Consider the following 18,343-nt stretch of genomic DNA (forward strand, 5'->3'; position numbering starts at 1 on the left):
GCATACATGCAACGGCGCCATCACCACTCTCATGAAACATCAACACCCATACGATACATCATAATCAGGTAGGTTCAATACTTTTTCGGATTTCTGGTAAGTCTTTCCTTTATCTGAGGGCATCAGACATTGGGTTTATGCTAATATTAAAAACGAGAGTTTAGATTTTGAAGCGCAGAGGTCCCTCAGGAGCAAGCCTTGTTTGTTTACCTGACGCTGACGATCGCTCATCGTCAACGAACAGAGAAAATTAAATCAAACTTGACTTGAGAGCCTTAATATCATTTGAAATCATTACATAGCCAAGGGCAGCTCGATTCTTGGCTATGCACCGAAGATAATTGGTGGATTCGATCATAATTCTAACCAGCTTTGACAGTTGGGTTTGAAGATTTTGGCGAGTGGTCGAAGAAATTTTGCTTGATTTCCCCATTCCAGCAAGCATTTACTCTGTTCAAGTGACAGCCAATACCTTACAATCACAACAGTCATGGTCGTGTCTACGCGTGCTCGCGCGGCCGAAAACACTCGACCAGAAACGCGATCAACAAAAATCACAACTCCTGCAGCAAAGGCACGAAGGACCACAAAAAGAAAAGCTGTTGAAGAGGAACATGATGCAGCAGAAGATACAGCTCGAGGTACTAACCTTGAATCGTCAAAAGCCACTCGAGGGAGATCCAAACGGACTGCCGCAAATAATGGTTCAAAACATGAAGAAACCGATGCACATGCTGAGGCGACCGAAACGCCGGCACCAAAACCTGGACGAGGACGGCCACGAAAAGGTACAACGAGCTCTCAAAGTACAGACTTTCCAGAAGGATCCAAAAAGACTACAACTAGGAGAGGAAAGCTGAGCGATGAGCCAAAAAAGAACGTCACTCGAATTACCAAAAGCGCAGAAGGCTCTCGGCCTGCGGAAACAATTGAAGATGTGGGCGAACGGGACACTGTGAGGGTCAATGCAGGACGGATGATTACTTCGGCGATTAAAGGGGCTTCTGGGGCTCTCGCTGCAGCACCAAAGAAAAAGGTTACTTTCCAGACTGAGCCAATTGCTATTGGAGACAAGGAAAATCAAGCACCGCTACAAGCTCGTACCAAAGCAGCCTCATCATCTGGCGCTGAAGAAAAGTCTTCTGCAAAGGCCACAGGTCTCAAGGCTAAACCCATGCGCAGACCAGCCGCTAAGACGACTAAGAGCAACAACAAAAAGCATAATGCGACCACAGAAGAGCCGACTTCGACTAAAGAGAGGGAAGCGAAATCACCATTGTCACCGAAAAAGGCAAAGCAAATCGCTGTCGCAAAGCAGAACACTTCAGATGAGGAGGAACCAAAGGGCAAGCACGAGACTCCCGTGAAAGAGCTCAACAAGTCGCCGGTTAAAGGACTAGGAAATGCAGTTCCTTCCTCGACGAAGAAAGACATCTACACTCTAGAGGCACCAGTCCCTCAAAAGACCAATTTATCGGCCCCACAACTCTTAGGAAAGATGGACACCTCTTACTCAGCTCTGAACAGCCCGGCTCGTCGCCCGCCACCCTCACCTTACAAGGACGCCCTTAAGAATACGCCGGTGAAGTTTACCCTAGAGCAACCGGTATCGAAAGCCCACTTCAAGGCAGCGACTCCAAAGCCTGCAAAAGCATCATTGCTTCAATCGCCTGCCCGAAGACCCTCCCCTGTCAAAGGAGCTCCTGCTACTGCACCTACCAAAGGTTACATGGCGCGGCCTGCAATGGAACCTCCTCAGACCATATCCTCAATGAGGTTCCCTAACCGGTCACTCTACACTCCGTCGAGGTTGGGCAGAAGCCCCTTAAGACCTCCGCGGTCGCCAGTCCACGTAGACGAGACTGAAACGATGACGATGAATGAGAATGCAGCCACTGAAAACCGCCCCACAAAGGTTATCTCTTCCGAGCCTGTAATCGAACAGGTCGAATCACCCGACATTGTCATGGACGATTCGCCTACACGAGCTACATTTCAGAATGAGCTTCTTCAAACTCCTTCGAGATTGTCGACAGTGATTGAACTGCCGAGCATGATTGACGCCGCTGCATCTCCGGAGCAGCTTGCGGTCGAAGAGGAGAACCAGCACCAGTTCAAGAGGAGTACTACCCCGCCGGGGCCACCACCGAGATCTATCACGCAGAATTTTGGATCTCTGACGCCAGCGACGGTCTATCCCTCGGATGAATCCGAGTCGGAGGATGAATTGCAGTCTCATCGACGAGGCTATTCGCCAAAGCAGAAATTCGAGCCTATTGCAACACCTCTTGTGCATGCGCCTGCCAGTCCTTCCCCGTTTACCGCTGGCAAGACACCGAAAAGTGTGACTGCACGTGGCAAACAGAGAAAGCAAAAGCCAATATCTCACCAGGACCAGCTCCCCGGCATGACGCCACTGGTCCAGCAATTCAGCACCTGGCAGGGCGCTAGTCCAGACAAGAGGGCTTCGAAGCAGAAAGAGCGAAAGGGCCAAGGAATCTTTTCGGCGCCAATATTGGAGAAGCCCACACCTAAGCTACAAAAGGCGGTCTCTCCATTAGTACCTTCCCCGTCGACTATGAATCTGACTCCAATGCAACAATCTTTCTTTTCCGATGAGATGAATGCACGCGAGGAGGAAGATTTCTTGATGATGGATGCAGAAGCAAAGGAAAACGAAATGAATAATGACCTGCATCTTGCGCTCCCTTTGGACACTCCAGCCCACACATTTGCTGATGGACAACAAAGCCCAATCGATCCAATGATTCTGGAGAGCACCGACAGGCAAGCAGCTGGATTGGGCGATACGACCATTACCTGTACCCCTGCAAAGCTTGTAGCAGAGACGCCTCGCGTGGTCCATACAGTCACAAAAGTCCCACTGAAACCAGCTGCTGACGACGAGGAGTCACCCTCGCGACTTCCACTCCGACTGAACAACGGACCAAGACGGTCACCTAGGAAATCGCTCCAAAATCCATTCAGCTCGAAAGATGACACTCTGCGGTTGAATAAGCCTATGAATAATGACAATTTCACTTACGAGACTCCTACCAAACAAACTCCTTCAACACCGATGATTTCCACTGGAGGTGTGGACTGGCAGAAATTTGCAACCCCAGCGAAGACTCCTCGACCGGATCTCAACCCAACTGCGCTCAGGGGCGTGATTGCATACGTGGATGTGCACACAACAGAAGGTGCCGATGCAAGCGGTATTTTTATTGAGCTTTTGACTCAAATGGGGGCACGTTGTGTCAAGCAGTGGAACTGGAACCCTTTTGCAGGGTCTGGAGAGTTGAGCAGTAGCACCGGTAGCACCACCGACGAAGACCAACCCGTGGGTATGTCGAAGAGCAAGATTGGCATCACCCACCTCGTGTACAAGGACGGAGGCAAGCGGACGCTGGAGAAGGTCCGAGAAGCCAAGGGCCAGGTTCAGTGTGTTGGAGTCGGTTGGGTTCTTGAGTGAGTTTAATCTTCTTTTGGGGCCTTCAATGCAGGCTCCGTGACCCATGTTCTAGATATATACTAACAGTTGTTTAGCTGCGAGAGAGATAATAAATGGCTCGACGAGATTGACTACGCAGTCGACATTACCATGCTTCCTCGAGGCGGCCAGCGTCGTCGAAAGTCTATGGAACCAAGAGCTCTCTCCAACGTCAATGGCAACTTGGTTCTCACATCAACTTCTCACAGTGCCAAGCAGCAATCAAACACAGAAGCCATGTCTCCGACAAAGGAGTTTCTCAATCTCGACAGTCCTGTCTTGACATCCGGCGCAGGCGCAAATAACACTGCACCCTCACGCCGCGTCTCGTTTGCTGCACTTCCTACGCACCAGAACCGCAGAGATTCTCAAGTCTTTTCGCCCGCCATCTCTGACGACGACGAGGATGACGATGACGATGACGACTACTGCGAGACCCCCGTTGCATTCAATAAGCCGTCTTCTACGCCTCCTCAACCGCCAATGACTCCATCAGCCGCCGCGGAGACCAACAAGGAAAACATTAATCTCTCTGCTCCTGTTCCGGTTCCGGCTTCATCTCCAGAAACCCCGTATACCCCATTTACATATACCTTTGAAACCATGTCCGACATTGATGACGATGACGATGACGACAACGACGACAACGAGTCCAACAACCGAAGTGAAACCGCGTACGAATCGTCTCCAGACATGCATGGCACATCCCCTTACTATCTCAAAGCCTCGTCCCTTGTCCAACAAACGTGTCCGCCCAAGAAATCAGCCCGACCTTCGTTTTTCGCGCCCGTCTCCAAAGATGCAGGGCCCCAGAATGAATCGGTGCGGCAGAAGTTACTCATGGCGCGGAGAAAGAGCCTGCAGTGGGCGCCCAAAGTGGGCAGTCCGCTTGCGCGAGGCGTGGTTAATTATGCTGATTATTAGTTTCATCCCACCTCTTTTTTTTTGTTTTTCTCTCTCTTTCCAAATGGGACCGGGCGTTAAGGTTGTGGAATCCTTGAGTGGTGTTTCCATGATATGTCTGCGCTTTTCTTTTCTTTTCTTTTCTTTTCTTCTCTTCTCAATCGTTTTGTTTCTTCCCCCCTTTTTTTTCTTTTCTTACTCTCTTCTTTATTTCTTGTCTTCTTTCTTTTTTTTTCCTTCTTTTTTTTTTCTTTGTTGTTCGTCTTCTTCTTTTTAACAAGGGTTTCATGGTCCTCTTCCTCGAGTTTTTTGTCTCGTCTCGTGTTCTGATATATCGCAATTACCTCGATGGTATGTCCGCGAAAATGAGTCGGGTAGCAGTGCCAGTGCCAGTCCTCATGGAAAAACCCACGGGGCGTGAGGATTTTCTTTTTTTTTTTTTTTTTTTTTTCTTCTCTTTTTTCTTTTTATTTTGCTTTTTAAATTGCTTGTCATTGCTTGTCCCTTTTTTTCCTTGCCGAGGCCGAGATGGGCGTATGGATTGCTTTTTTTTTTGTTTTGTTTTCAGGTTCATATTTTTACTCAGCGCTAAACACACCATACTCAATACTGAATACTCGACGCTCATTACGCGACACTCAATACTCAGCATTAAACACTCGATACTCAATACTCAATACTCAATACTCAATACTCAGTGCTCAGTACTCAGTGCTCAATAGTCCGCAACACATGTCGCGCTTTGGAACTAGTCTAATACATGTTTCTTGAATCTTCTTGAGTCCCCTCCTGACTGTCCTGTGATTTTTTTTTTTTTTTTTTTTTTTTGAGTGGAGGAAGATTTTCCCTGACTTTTTCGATTTGTGTCGATGTAAGCGTGAGATGAAGGATCATGTCAGTGGTCACTGTGGAAGCACGCACGATATATAAACTTTAAAGTAATGATGGCATATTTGATACGGGATGTACAGGGATATGGAATATGGGAATTAGTTGTCTGCTGAATTCAAAATTTGTGTAAACTTTTGATTTTGTATTGACTTTTAATTTAGTGTCAACTTGGTGTTTTGATTGGGTAGTGAAGTATATGCAGATACAGAAGATGTGCTGAACAATATGATCAAGGAAATGAAAATAACTTTTAATCCATCGTCTTTTGTTCTCCGGCGCATATTGTGAAGTATTTGTCTCTGGTCGGACGTTTATATGATTGAATGGCGACACAAAAAAAAGTAGCTGGACTGGATGGGTTCGACAGAATGACAGGACTAAGACAGGACGACTAGCAGCCAGCTCAAGATCCAAAATCCTCGCCTCGGAAGAACCCAGCGACAAGGAACGCCAACTCGAGAGCTTGTTTCTCATTGAGTCGCGGGTCGCAGTACGTAGTATAGTTCAGGCTCAGGTCGTCGTCCGTCAGGCCCTCGCTGCCGCCGACACATTCGGTCACGGCGTCGCCGGTGAGTTCGAGATGCACGCCGCCCAGGACGGAGCCGTGTTGCTGGTGGATGCGCAGAGCGGAAGAGACTTCGGAGAGAATGGATGAGAAGTGCCGGGTCTTGATTCCCGTGGGGGTGCTGCGTGTGTTTCTGTGAGAAAAATGTTAGGAGCGGGACCAAGTTCCGTGGATGGGATAAATAGGCACACTCACCCATGCATAGGATCGCATTGCCAGACAACGACGTGGCCGCTTTGTCTGACGGCTTCGATATGTTTGCCCAATAAGCCCTCGACTTTGCCTTCTCCGTAGCGAGTAATCAGTGTGACTTTGCCGGTTTCTTTTTTCGGATCGACAATGTCAAGCAGCCGTACTAGCTCGTCTGCTTCCATGCTCGGCCCGACTTTGATGCCAATGGGGTTCTCCAGGCCGCGGAAGTACTCGACGTGTGCGCCGTCAAGCTGTCTCGTGCGGTCGCCGATCCAGAGGAAATGCGTCGAGGTATTGTACCATCCGTGCGTTTCGTCTTCGGTGGTAGTAGTAGTAGCGGTAATAGAGGTAGTGCTAGGATTGCTGCCGCTGGCACTGGTGGTGGGATGAGCAAAGGTTCCCTGATTCAAAGCATTTTTGCCGGCGGGATTTCGCAGCCGTCGAGTCAACGTCTGTTCGTATTCAAGCAGGAGACCCTCGTGGCTGGTGAAAAGGTCGACGGTCTCCAGTTGGCCCGCTGTGTCGGCGCCAACGGTGTGCATGAACCGCAAAGATTCGGTGATTGATGCTATGATGCGCGAGTATTTCGCTTTGATGCTCGGGTCTTGCACGTGCCCGAGGTTCCAGTCGAGTGGGTTGTGCAGGTCGGCAATGCCAGATGAGATTTGCGCCCGCATGTAGTTGAGCGTGGCGGCAGAGTGGAAGTAGGCGCTGACAAGCCGGGACGGGTCCGGCGTGCGCTCCTCAGGGTCGTATCCGTTGATGTTGTCGCCTCGGAAAGAGGGGATTTGGCGACCATTGTAGTCTTCTGTCGGGCTTGAGCGGGGTCTAGTCCACGTCAGTTAGATTACAGTGAGAGAGAGAGGTTTGGGTGAAGACGTACTTGGCGAATTGGCCTGCCATTCGGGCAATCCTCACAACGGGTTTGTTTGCACCTGGAGACGATTAGTGGGAATAGTACGATTGAAAACAGATTGCAAATTGAACAATACCCCAGATGAGTACCAGACTCATTTGCAGGAGAAGCTTGATTTTGGACGTAATGGCGTCATCTTCGCAGTAATCAAAGAGCTCAGCACAGTCACCTAAGGGTTTTTTTGGTCAATAATGGGTGGTTAAAGAATGCTTCACAAGTGTGTACAAACCTCCTTGCAACAAAAAGGCTTTGCCCAGAGCAGCGTCCCGTAGAGCTTTTCTCAATTTGACAATCTTTTCCAAATTAGTATCGCCGGTCGTTCTTCAAAAGGTTGATATGCTTACTTCTGTAGAAGTTACAAGTGGAGGTAGTCTCTCAAGCTTGCGCAGCGACTTTTCGAGTGCCTCTCTGTCGTCATAGATAACATCTTGTTTGATTGGTTTCGTGGTCCAGGCTATTGTGGAATGTCCATTAGTCTCTGAGAAACGCTCTACCGAGGGAGAAATTGGAATCTCCGGAATTCGCGTTTTGTAGTCATCAATGAAAATGGAAACAGAAACATACAAGAAGGTGACCAATCGCTCGTTGCACTTCCTTCAACGTGTCCGTTGCTCGATTTGAGAGCCGCCGCAGTCTTGCCGGCACTGCTCAATTGAGGTAGTTCCAGGGGACCTTGGACCATCTTGCTGATCTTTTTTGAAAATGGAAAGCCTTCAATTGATGCTTCAATTTTGTATATGTTCAACCTTATACTATATAAAAATCTAGGGGTTGTGTTAGCGCCGAGATATATTGCCCGAGGGTTCAGCCGCAGGTTGCGTAAAGTCAATGATGCGAAGTTGGCCGATTGACATCATCGCAACAAAACGCCAGAAGAGAAAGGACATACTCGAACGGAAAATGACTTTTCAATGTGAAATACAAAGGATTCTGCGCAAAGCGAAAAACAATAGTTGTTAACGAAAAGGAAAATCGAATTCAAAGTGAACATGTAGAGAATATAAAACGACGCATGACAGCATGAGTCAATTGCGCCCTGTGGGTCAATTTTGTGTCATTCGCCAAGAGAACTCACCAGACGTTATTTGATGCAGATGCCAGCCACTCTTAGTATCCAACCGGTGGTATCTGGAATCAATTAAGAAGATAGCAATATTGAATATGGTCTCTGGAAAAAAGAAGTGTCTGGATCATAGAAACGCAGAGTCAAATCAAGCCACGAGGCAAGTGTCGTCGCTTTCCAGAGGATATTAACGGTTAGTTTGAGTGGGTCCGGACTATTATCAGATGAATTGTATCAATCTAATCTAATCCAAAATAGCGGCAATCTCCGCCAACTGTACCCCGGACTTTCTGCTCCAGATATGACGCTATTCATGTGAAGGAGCTTTGAAAGCTTCAATAGTGAGATCAACAATTTTGGACACATTATCAAATATATCTTAACTTCGTGGTGCGAATAAGATTTCAAAGTCGTTTACTGTTGCCATGGCAGAACCACAGCCGTCTTCGGTGCACGAAGGCGCCACGACCGGCGCCGAAATCGACGAAAATGAAGCTACGTCGAATATTCCCAAATCCGCCGAAGACCGTGCAACCGCAGCGGCCATGTCGTCTCTGGACACACGGGGCGCGGAGGAAGAATCCGTTGCTCCCTCAAAGCAACTTGACTCAGAGGCGCTTGGCAAGGCCATGAAGAATTTAAATGTGTCTGGGGGTGCAGCCCCTGCAAAGGCAACGGGAGGCGCAGCTGCAACCGCCCCGCCGGCAGAGAAGAAGAAGGCTGTCAAGGTGGATCAGGCAGATGTGACATTATTGGTAAGTTTGAGAGTTTGATCCAGGGTGGAAAAATTAATTGCACAATCTTGTCTGATCGGACAAGTGCCGGCTTATCCCGCATTTTGTGCAATTGAGTACTTCTTCGCGATTCCAGAATCCATCTCCTCTTTGCCTTCTTTCCTTTTTTCAATGATAAATGTCTTTGTATTGCCATTGTTTGGCCCTATTCAAAGGTTTCATCTTGTTGCATTCATCTAACAAGGACGTTACGCCTTTCTAGACGGAACAACTCAGTCTCGCCAAGCCAAAGGCCACCGAACTTCTAAAAGCGCATGACGGAGATGCGGTCAGGGCTATGAGGGCTTTTGTTACTGCTGCATAATTCCGCGAAGATATTCTCATCATCACATAAGGCGTTTGGAGAGCTGCCGGTTCACATATTATTGATGAAATACGATACAGTTGCTATATCGATTGCGATAACAGACACAACTGGGCCTCCTGGTAATGAAGGCCTGGGGATATTCCAAGATAACAAAATATTGACAGTACTTGGTCTCGATTTGGATATTTTCTATACGAGAAGCTTGTTATGATCTATAGCTTAACGTGCAAAATGTTAATGATAACTGCTTTCAATATCCGCCAAGCACAACTATAGAGATCATGGTGGCTGTAACAATTATATATATGGTAACGCAAAAACCCTTCAATATAATGCTAGTAATACCCGTTTATCCCCGATAAAAGTCCAATCTTTCCGTCGTCCCCTTCGTAAAATAAATCGTGATGTGATAAATAGATAGCAATGCCCGAAACATTGTAAATCAGTGTCAAACCAATGATGCAAGAAGGAATCAGACAAAAAAGCCAGAGATAATCCTGAATAATACAGATAGCCTCCCAACAAACTAACCCCAACCAGCCCATGTCCCCAGACCATTACTCCGTCATTACAGATAAGATCGTCGGGTTCGTTTTTAGTTTTATTGATTCCGTCCTTGTTATCTTTATTTTACCCTCACATCATCCCTAATGCTCGTGATCGTCTCCACTCAACGCCTTCTCGTTGCAAGCAAGAGGTTTCGGGACGAAATTCTTGGCCATGATTCCTCTTATAGCAGAGCACCCATCCTACACTAAAGCGTGGATTTCATGGACTATGCTCTGGACAACGCCCAACCACCCACTTTTCCCAAAGCTTGCGTTGCAAATAATCCACTGTGATGCCATTGTCGCCCAAATCATCCGCGCTGTCTGGATACGGTCTCCTGCCACAGTTGCACCAGGGTACTGAGGACGGAGTGTCAGGGGACAAAGCGAGCTCATTTGCTTCGGGGCCATGTTCACTATCATCGTCATGGCTAAATTCTGAATCATAATCTTCGCTATCGGTCTCATCTTGGTCCACATCGTGGTTGAAGTGAGCCTGATGACCGAACCCTTCTCCTTCAATCTCATCTCCACCGTCATCCTCACTAAGATGTGCTGGGAACTCGTCTTCATCATCACTATCGCTGCCAGGCCCGTCGTCTCGAATTTCCATACTTCCGGCCCAAAGCTCGTCAAACGTCTTGGCATATCCAATCCTTCGTAGACTGACCCAGTCCAAGAGCTCCATCTCATTCCGAAGCATCCCCAGAACATCTTTCCAGTGGCTACCTTCTTTGAGAAGCACATCGCGAAGTCGTAGGCCGCGTAAGGTGCGTCGATGTCTTCGTGCGAGTGCGATAATTTCATCAGCATTTAAGCGCCATGCTTGTATGCCTACTGCGCGCAGCTTATCCCATCGCACTTCATGGAAGATCTCTTCTAGTCTCAGGCTCAGAGGCTGTCGCGACGGAAATCCAACATGAACGGCTTGCATCGCGGTTGCAGAGGTGAAGAAGACTTTGAAAAGAGGTGAGAGCTCCCGCATCTTGTGGTCAAGGTCAACGCCATCGTCAAAATGAAGCTCAAGACAGGTGAGACGCTCGGCCAGGGACGAAATCATGCCGATAGAGACCGTTTCGAGTGCGACCTCGGAAACCGAAGGTGGGCTGAGGGCTGGTACCGAAAATCGTGAAAATGGAGATGACCCTTTGAGGAGGGCGCGGCCTACTGTTCTCAAAGCCCGCAAACATGCCGGAGTCCATTGAAGATCCACTCGGATTGTCGCGACTTCGCGGTTATCACTGAGATACTCGAGGAGTCGCCGGTCTGCCTCATCCTGAAGCCTTAGGATTTGTACGTGCTGTAGGGCCGTAAAGGCCGCCATGGCACGATTGAGAGCTCGGATATCCTCCTTGGTGCGGATGATGTCTTTTTGATCATTGCATTTGCGCAGAAAATGATTGGCATCAAGCGCACCTAGGTCCCCTCGAGACTCTCGGAAAAGCTCTCGTAGTTGATCCCTGCCTGGTCCTTTAACTCAGCCCCCATACACTGAACTGGGCCAAGGGATGCGCGCAGACGCTTCTCACCTTCAACATAGAAATAAGGCACCATATAGCTGAATTTCTTCACATGGCGAGCAAGTGATGGCCGGCCGCAGATCTTCTCCAATCGTTGAAAACCTTGACGGCTGAATCTGGTTGTCACGCGGGTAAACTGGTATGGAATTCCGAGCGCGGAGAACCGTCGGCATACCAACCTGAAGTGGCCCACATCTTGCAGTTGAGCTCGCGGCGGTGGGCATGGCGGTCTGAAGCTTTCGACCGATAGATATGCTCGTCGGTCAATGTTGACCGATTTTTCTGGATCGGCCTCGATATGATCTAGAATGTCACGCAAAAGATCGTTGGGCAATTTCAGAATGCCCGGCGGCTTTGCCATTCTAGAAATTGCAATGAGAGGTGAACAACCTCTGCCAGCTGGCCCTCAAGTGCGCTAAATAATGTGGGTCGAGAAGATTGATGGTGTAAGAGCAATTGACCGGGTCTCATGGGCTCAAAAGCGGCAAAATACTTTCAATGTAGTTATTCCCCTTCTGAATTCTGCGACTTGCAGAGTAAACGGGATAGGGACGTTGAACCGCAAAGTGACAAGTGGTGCGTGTCCACGGCAAACTCGCAGGACACGATGTCATGCATCAGTCGAACAATATGCCCAAACAATGAGAAAGATCAGCGATAGCCGAGAGAATACTTTGAAATGAAACAGTAAGGTATCACAGGCGGATAAAACCAGTGGGTTTGGCAGAAGCCTCATGCAATCAATAGAAAGTGAAAGAAGCGCACGACTAGATGAGGAGGTGGAAGAGCAGCAGAACCACAACGGGCACCACCATCAGTTAGCAGAGAATCACAGACCACGATGGCCACACCCCGTTTGACGAAGCATCATCAGGAGCCTGGGCGAAGAACCAATTGACGGATTTCCTGGCCCACCCTCACAGATCACATGACTGAAATGGGACCCAGCGGACGGACGTAGTACGGGAGCTTCCTCCCGTACCACCAGGCGGGGCGTGCAGATGCATGCGGGTGATGGGACCAAGCAGAGGAGATAGACATGGGAGGGGAAGGGAGGAGGAGCCCGAGGAAAAGAAAGGGGGAAGGGGTCTGCGACGACCAGGCGGAGTGGAAGAGGATGAATCAGGCGAGAAGAAATGCAGGATGTGCCGTGGCGCATAATGCCACCAACTGTTGTCTAGAACACGAAACCTTCCCGGAACACTTCGTCATCCAAAGACGCGCTCTTCCCATTCTGATTGCATATTCTGTGCTTTCAATTCCCTGTTGAGCGTTTATATGCGGTGTTCAATCTTCTGCACTTGAGGGATACTCGGATTTGAGCTGTCATGGCTGCTGTTTTGGACAAGAAGTAACCTGGGCCAGTTGGCATGTCCCGTCAACGGGGGCGAGAAGCCGCTGCAGGGTCGATCATTTTGCCAGGCGCGATTTTTGTGAGGTATCGATTGTATTTTTATTATGTTGCGTGGCTTTCTAATCTCCTCGACGAAAAATGTATTTGATTGCATCATTGCACCGCGTCACGTCTTGTCAAGAGCCGAATCAATCTGAAGGGAGCTTCAATCAATCGAATCACAGTTTGATATGCTGTACAATTTTTCCTTGATTCTTTTGCATCCGAGTGGCTTCGTACAAGTTGATGTAATTATTGTTCATTTACCAATCTCGGGATCGGCTTTCTGCTGCGCCAGATCGACATAATTTCCGTTGCCCATTGTTTTGAGCCGGTGGCTGTTTTAAGTCGCTGTTGCTGCCGTCCCCATATTCCCCGTCCCGAATCCAATAAAGTTAGACAAGCGACTATGATCATACACGTATTGAGCGGCCATGTCTTTCCAGTCGTGTTGCATTGGTGCTCCATTAAATGCACAAGCTATCAGTAATAAGTTTTCGTACAATTCCTGACACATCGCATGCCTCATATTTTCCCTGGCGTTTCTTTACTCCGTGTCGTAATACAATCGAAAAGATGCAGCTCCAACGAAAGCACTTGGCAGGCCTTTGATCGTCTACGGAGTATCGGCGAGCTCGTCCCATGGGCAACTTTCGACCAGCCCAATAATGCGACACTTGACCCCTTTTCGTATAATAACCACAACCCCCCTGGTTAAAACTAACCTCGCCAACATGCAGCTTGCTCCAATTGTCTGGCCAAGTAAACGCCGTCCACGCCAATCATGCGGATATGTGCCAGCTCACCCATAATCTAAAATGAAACCTCTTGATCGCCTACCAGTCCCATGTAAGAAAAAAGTGAATCAATTTTGGAGAAGATCTGGCTGTCTGAGTCAAATTTTCCCGTCATCTCCCGTTGAATAAGCGTATGCTGCGGCGCATTCAGTGCATCGGATGGCGTCCCCTTGGCCAAATACGACGCACACCATATTGCCTCATACACTTCAAGCATGGCAATTAACTGGCCCGTCACGAAAGTCCTACGCACCGATACGTAGACATTTGTCTCCTTCATGAATAGACATCCCGGCCTCCCACCTTTTGCCCTATTGAACATTGCCCGTCGGGGAAGCAATCCTTTCGTCTGGTACAGACAACACCATTGCATGATGCGAGAGTCGGGTCAGCCCAGCGAAGCAATTTCATCCACTAAAGCAAAATTTAGCAACAATACATGACCATTGTTGGGCATGCTTGCTTCCGCTCCTGCACATCTCCAGGATTCGTTTTGACGTCACCTACTTGGTTAGTCCTTGCGAAGCAAGATCAGAAACATATGCAGCGTGTCACGTTGAGAGAGGCTGCATAATTCAGCTATTTGCCCTTCTCGATGTCTACTAGATCAAGCGTAAGAGTTTTTGAGAAATGAATTCTAGCTGTGCCGTGCCCTAGCAAAATCACCCAGCAGTTGCTTTTGCTGCGTTTGCTGCCTTTTGCTGACGAATGCCGGTGCTGCTAATCTTTGTTGCATATTCCTCTGACAATTTGGCATCCTTGCCAGAGTCAGAGGCGGTCCCAATTTCGGCGTCAAGGACATCAACTTCAAATACGGCTAGGTCTGGCCACCCCCTTTCAGCTCGTTTCGTATTAACTGCTTTGCCCCCCGAGCGCGTCTCCGCCGACACAACGAGTGCCGAAATGGACTCGTCCGTGATTGTAGGACCGAACGGATCCGAGATCTCCACACATTCAACGATAAAGTTTGGTCCCAAATGCTTTTTCACGACCTTTTCATTTGGCTCTGATCCGTCACAGCGGACTTCGCGAAACAGGGTCTGATCCGTGAATGGAAAGCCGAGGGTAGCCTGGAGAAAGGCTCCAACACGTTGTTGTCGCGTCTCCCAACCTTCAAGGAACTCTGCATATTTTTTATTCTTGAGTAGTTCCTCGCCAGTGATACCCACGATAAGACGTCGTGGCATAGAATGGGATTGGGCATCGGGTTCTAGCAAGAATGCTGTCATTGTCAAGAGAAGCTTGTGCCCTGCATGAAGATGATCAAATGTGCCGCCTACCGCAGCAGCAGAATATTCGCGGTGGGGTATATCAACAGCCCCAATGTCTGTCTGTAGGTTTGATCCAGGATGTATCAGTCCTATTCCTCCCGGTACTCTCTCGACAGGTAGGTTTCCTTTCGGGGCTCTTGGGTTGTGGGCCGCCAGTCGAGAGAATTGCTGGAGCAAGCCCTCTCCAGGCTCCCCTTCGGTTGAAAATAGCTTATGCCATCGTTCTGGGTGCAGAGCAAGTGTTGGAAGATCAATGACCGGGCCATAGGGTATCTGCGGCTCCGAAACTGAGCCGTCCTCACGATCAAGTGCAACGAGCAAAACTCTGAAATCAACCCCACCAGCTCCTTCCAGTTCTATGGAGTCCTGGGCACAAATGACACAAATGATTTTATAGACAGCTGCCAGCAGTTTTTGAGTCTGTGCATACGACTTGCTCCTCGGCCGAGCAACTCTATCAGCCAGGTGGGGGCAGGGAAGTGCAATGTCCAGAATAGCCGCGTCTGAAGAGCTGTTTGGCATCTTAGAGACTGCTCGCAAGCTAGATGATAAAGGCGGTCTATAAGATGCTTCCAGCCCAGAGTAGGCAGAGGGATGCGGAGGAGGTGGAAGAAGCAATAATGCCTTGGGCACCGAAGGTGAGGAATCAGCCATTTTGGATACTGAGGACACCGAGAAACCACACAGAGAACCCTCAACGAGCGATATGGAGAAAATGAAAGATTGGCGGCAAAATAGGGTGAGAGTCTTTATGTTCGCAAGAGATATATTTACTGATTTTTGTCTTGTCAAAAAGTGTCAAATCTAATTTATATACAACATCTAGTTATTGGGGAAGATGGAGCTTTCAGCGTGCACTGACATCGTATATCAAAGCTGACTAAGCCTCCCCCAAGGCACCGCATCCCGCATTTCCCCCCCAAACTTCCCTCCAAAGCTCCAACCCGTCCTAGTTGTGACTACATATCCCCAAAGGGCCTCACTTCCCTTTAAACCCCCCCGTCACTCTCGGCGCCTGAGCTTCTTTGCTCTTGGTGAAGATGCCTTTTCACGGGCACCATCACTCGGCTTCTTCGTCGTACCAGAATGGTCCAACGACTCAGCCGGGAGCGGCAACTGGCATCTATCAAGCTGCGCAAGCCTTAGGCTCCATTGGCGCTCCTTCTGGAAATCTTCGAGTTGCGACGTCCGGGACAACAGGGGCTGCTACGGATGCCTTCCTCCCATCGAACGGCAATACCACTGACTTAATTGTTGGGGGCCAAACCGCTCCGCCTACCATTCCAGGCTTTCCTGGCCCTGGCACGGATCATCCTACCGCGACCGCCATCCAACCTCATTCAGCTGACTTATCGCGACGAACACAAACATTGGGCCGTCAACCCGAAGAATTGCATATGCCACCTTCAAGTTTGACCATGGGTCAGCATTCGTCTCATCAGCCCTCGCAGAACACACTACCTCAACGCTACGTGCCTTCCCAGGACCAGCTTGCCAGCAATACGCCAGGGATCAACGTACAGCAAGCAACACCAAAAACCAGCCATTTTGCATCTGCCTCCACGGGAGCTGGACTCCCAGGCGCTCTGCAACCGGGCAATTCGGGACGGCCTGTGCCGTCTTCTGTGAACACCGCACCATCCTCGATACCTTTCGCTCAAACAACCACGCAACCGCCGCAACAATACAGTACTCCGTCACGTTCTGGAACAGTGAGTCAGGCTCACAGTTACTCTCGATCCAGCCCTTCTGGCTTCGAGCAATCGAAATACATACCTTATTCAAGCACACCCGAGAACAAGTATACCTCTCCTCCAGCGCAGAAATATGGGTATCCGCAAACGCCTTCCGGCGCACTCTCCAATTCGCCGTTGGGCCTTTCAGACATCCGTCCCAGAGCAGACTCTTCCTTGTCGGATGGTCCTCCAAGCGCAAACCCTTTTTTATTTGATATCGCAGCATCCCAGCCGCCCAATTGCAACTATGTGGCTCCATGGCCCGTGTATGCATTCGATTGGTGTAAATGGCCGGCGCAGCAACACAGCGGCGGGTCCTCTGCGGGAAAGATAGCATTGGGAAGCTACATTGAGGATGGCCATAATTTTGTAAGTAATGTCAATCACCTTCAAGGGCTATCAAGCAGCTCCCTAGTTTCGAGGAGGCCGCTAACTCTTGATAGATTCAAATCCTCGATTCTCAGATTACCTCACAATCGTCAACCGATTCTCCCTCGACATCCCCTGCCCATGGACTAGAATTTGTCAAGGTAGCAGAAGCTACCCATTCGTATCCTCTTACGCGGATTCTATGGGAACCTCCATCATCGCAGAAGCAGAGCACAGACCTTTTGGCCACATCCGGAGATCATCTCAGGTTGTGGTCTTTGCCATCAACTACAGCGACATCCACCAACAATTCCATCACTCGGTCATCCAAGGATCAGCTAGTCCAGAAGTTGACCCCGCTTGCCCTCCTCTCCAACTCCAAATCCCCTGAACACACTGCCCCGCTTACGTCTCTTGATTGGAATACGCTGTCGCCGAGTTTGATCATCACCGCCAGCATTGATACGACTTGCACAATATGGGACATCCCAACACTTACGGCCAAGACGCAGCTGATAGCTCATGATAAAGAAGTCTTTGACGTCCGCTTCTGTGCCAACAGCGTTGACGTATTTGTAAGCTGTGGCGCTGATGGTAGCGTGCGCATGTTTGACTTGAGAAGTCTTGAGCACAGCACAATCATCTATGAGCCCTCTGAGAAGGGTGAAAAAGGTATGGAAATGTCTGCTGTCAGCTATATTTCCACTAGAGTACTGACTCCAAGCCTACAGGTTCGAGCCCTGGAAATATGAGCCCCACGACTGCTCAACAAATGTTGGCCTCTGCTCCTCCACTTCTTCGCGTAGCTGGTAACTATTGTCCTGTTTTCTGCACTGATTCGCCTTTTACTGACAACGTATTGCTCAGCTTCTCCGCATGATTCGCATCTGCTTGCTACTTTTGCCCAGGATTCGAGTGTCATCCGAATCCTTGACGTCCGGCAACCAGGACAGGCTCTTCTGGAGCTTCGAGGACATGGTGCGGCTCTGAATTGTATGGAATGGTCACCATCGCGCCGAGGCACGCTTGCCTCAGGCGGTGACGACTCGCTCGTCCTGGTATGGGATCTTTTGAATCAGTCGAATGCTGCAGCTCTCCCAGCCGGGAGCAACGGAGCTCCATCTGGTAATCCGCCCAGTTCTACCGAGCATGGACGTGGTCCTGCAGCCTGCTGGCAGTGCGATTATGAAGTGAGCAATATTAGTTGGGCACCTCAAAGCGCCTTGACAAGCCACGGAAACGATTGGTTGGGAGTTAGCGGCGGACGAGGACTGTGGGGGGTCAAAACATGAACAGAACCTCGGTTGCACGCACATTTCCCTGCGATTTTATAGAGTTGGATCTCATGGTCATATCTGAATTGGGTCATTTATATTGCATCGCCGAATAGCGCGGCGTTTTCGGCAAGGCGGTGCCACTGCATCATTCTCTATGCCAGCCTCTTTTCTTTTTTCGTCTTTTCCTTTACATGTCGAGGCATGCCTTTGATGATTTACTATCGATATGATGACGACTGTAGCTCTAAATACCAGTCAGCAGACACGGCTCTCAGTGGTCACACAACCCATCATGATACCCAAAAATA

At 49.2% G+C, this 18,343-nt stretch overlaps 7 protein-coding genes across 7 annotated transcripts; 4 read left to right on the plus strand and 3 right to left on the minus strand.

The window, feature by feature from the left end:
* Window positions 1-490: 490 nt before the first annotated feature.
* On the plus strand, window positions 491-4,417 carry L228DRAFT_257662 (hypothetical protein; the record flags this gene model as incomplete). Its single annotated transcript, XM_018334010.1, has 2 exons — window positions 491-3,471; window positions 3,550-4,417. The coding sequence occupies 2 exons, from the start codon at window positions 491-493 to the stop codon at window positions 4,415-4,417; spliced, it is 3,849 nt and encodes a 1,282-aa protein (XP_018191738.1).
* A 194-nt stretch (window positions 4,418-4,611) lies between these two features.
* On the plus strand, window positions 4,612-5,212 carry L228DRAFT_7160 (hypothetical protein). The gene has a single exon (XM_018336822.1). It carries the CDS (start codon window positions 4,684-4,686, stop codon window positions 5,116-5,118), a length of 435 nt encoding a protein of 144 aa, XP_018191739.1. The 5' UTR covers window positions 4,612-4,683; the 3' UTR covers window positions 5,119-5,212.
* A 153-nt stretch (window positions 5,213-5,365) lies between these two features.
* Window positions 5,366-8,126, minus strand: L228DRAFT_242610 (DAHP synthetase). Its single transcript, XM_018331483.1, has 9 exons — window positions 8,036-8,126; window positions 7,850-7,890; window positions 7,525-7,724; window positions 7,305-7,414; window positions 7,190-7,253; window positions 7,037-7,129; window positions 6,928-6,979; window positions 6,048-6,872; window positions 5,366-5,985 (listed from the first exon to the last, which is right to left on the minus strand). The coding sequence occupies exons 3-9, from the start codon at window positions 7,640-7,642 to the stop codon at window positions 5,691-5,693; spliced, it is 1,557 nt and encodes a 518-aa protein (XP_018191740.1). The 5' UTR covers window positions 7,643-7,724; window positions 7,850-7,890; window positions 8,036-8,126; the 3' UTR covers window positions 5,366-5,690.
* Window positions 8,127-8,342: 216 nt separating this feature from the next.
* L228DRAFT_7186 (hypothetical protein) lies at window positions 8,343-9,285 on the plus strand. The gene is made up of 2 exons (XM_018336823.1): window positions 8,343-8,778; window positions 9,020-9,285. Exons 1-2 carry the CDS (start codon window positions 8,449-8,451, stop codon window positions 9,119-9,121), a joined length of 432 nt encoding a protein of 143 aa, XP_018191741.1. The 5' UTR covers window positions 8,343-8,448; the 3' UTR covers window positions 9,122-9,285.
* A 495-nt stretch (window positions 9,286-9,780) lies between these two features.
* Window positions 9,781-11,787, minus strand: L228DRAFT_7287 (F-box domain-containing protein). The gene is made up of 2 exons (XM_018336826.1): window positions 11,202-11,787; window positions 9,781-11,136 (listed from the first exon to the last, which is right to left on the minus strand). Exons 1-2 carry the CDS (start codon window positions 11,551-11,553, stop codon window positions 9,893-9,895), a joined length of 1,596 nt encoding a protein of 531 aa, XP_018191742.1. The 5' UTR covers window positions 11,554-11,787; the 3' UTR covers window positions 9,781-9,892.
* A 2,113-nt stretch (window positions 11,788-13,900) lies between these two features.
* L228DRAFT_7228 (hypothetical protein) lies at window positions 13,901-15,736 on the minus strand. Its single transcript, XM_018336824.1, has one exon. The coding sequence runs from the start codon at window positions 15,305-15,307 to the stop codon at window positions 14,045-14,047; it is 1,263 nt and encodes a 420-aa protein (XP_018191743.1). The 5' UTR covers window positions 15,308-15,736; the 3' UTR covers window positions 13,901-14,044.
* Window positions 15,613-18,338, plus strand: L228DRAFT_242616 (WD40 repeat-like protein). The gene is made up of 4 exons (XM_018331484.1): window positions 15,613-16,758; window positions 16,833-17,430; window positions 17,490-17,567; window positions 17,626-18,338. The coding sequence occupies exons 1-4, from the start codon at window positions 15,694-15,696 to the stop codon at window positions 18,048-18,050; spliced, it is 2,166 nt and encodes a 721-aa protein (XP_018191744.1). The 5' UTR covers window positions 15,613-15,693; the 3' UTR covers window positions 18,051-18,338.
* Window positions 18,339-18,343: the final 5 nt, after the last annotated feature.

This window comes from Xylona heveae, assembly GCF_001619985.1.
Source record: "Xylona heveae TC161 unplaced genomic scaffold L228scaffold_1, whole genome shotgun sequence".
Classification (NCBI taxonomy): domain Eukaryota; kingdom Fungi; phylum Ascomycota; class Xylonomycetes; order Xylonales; family Xylonaceae; genus Xylona; species Xylona heveae.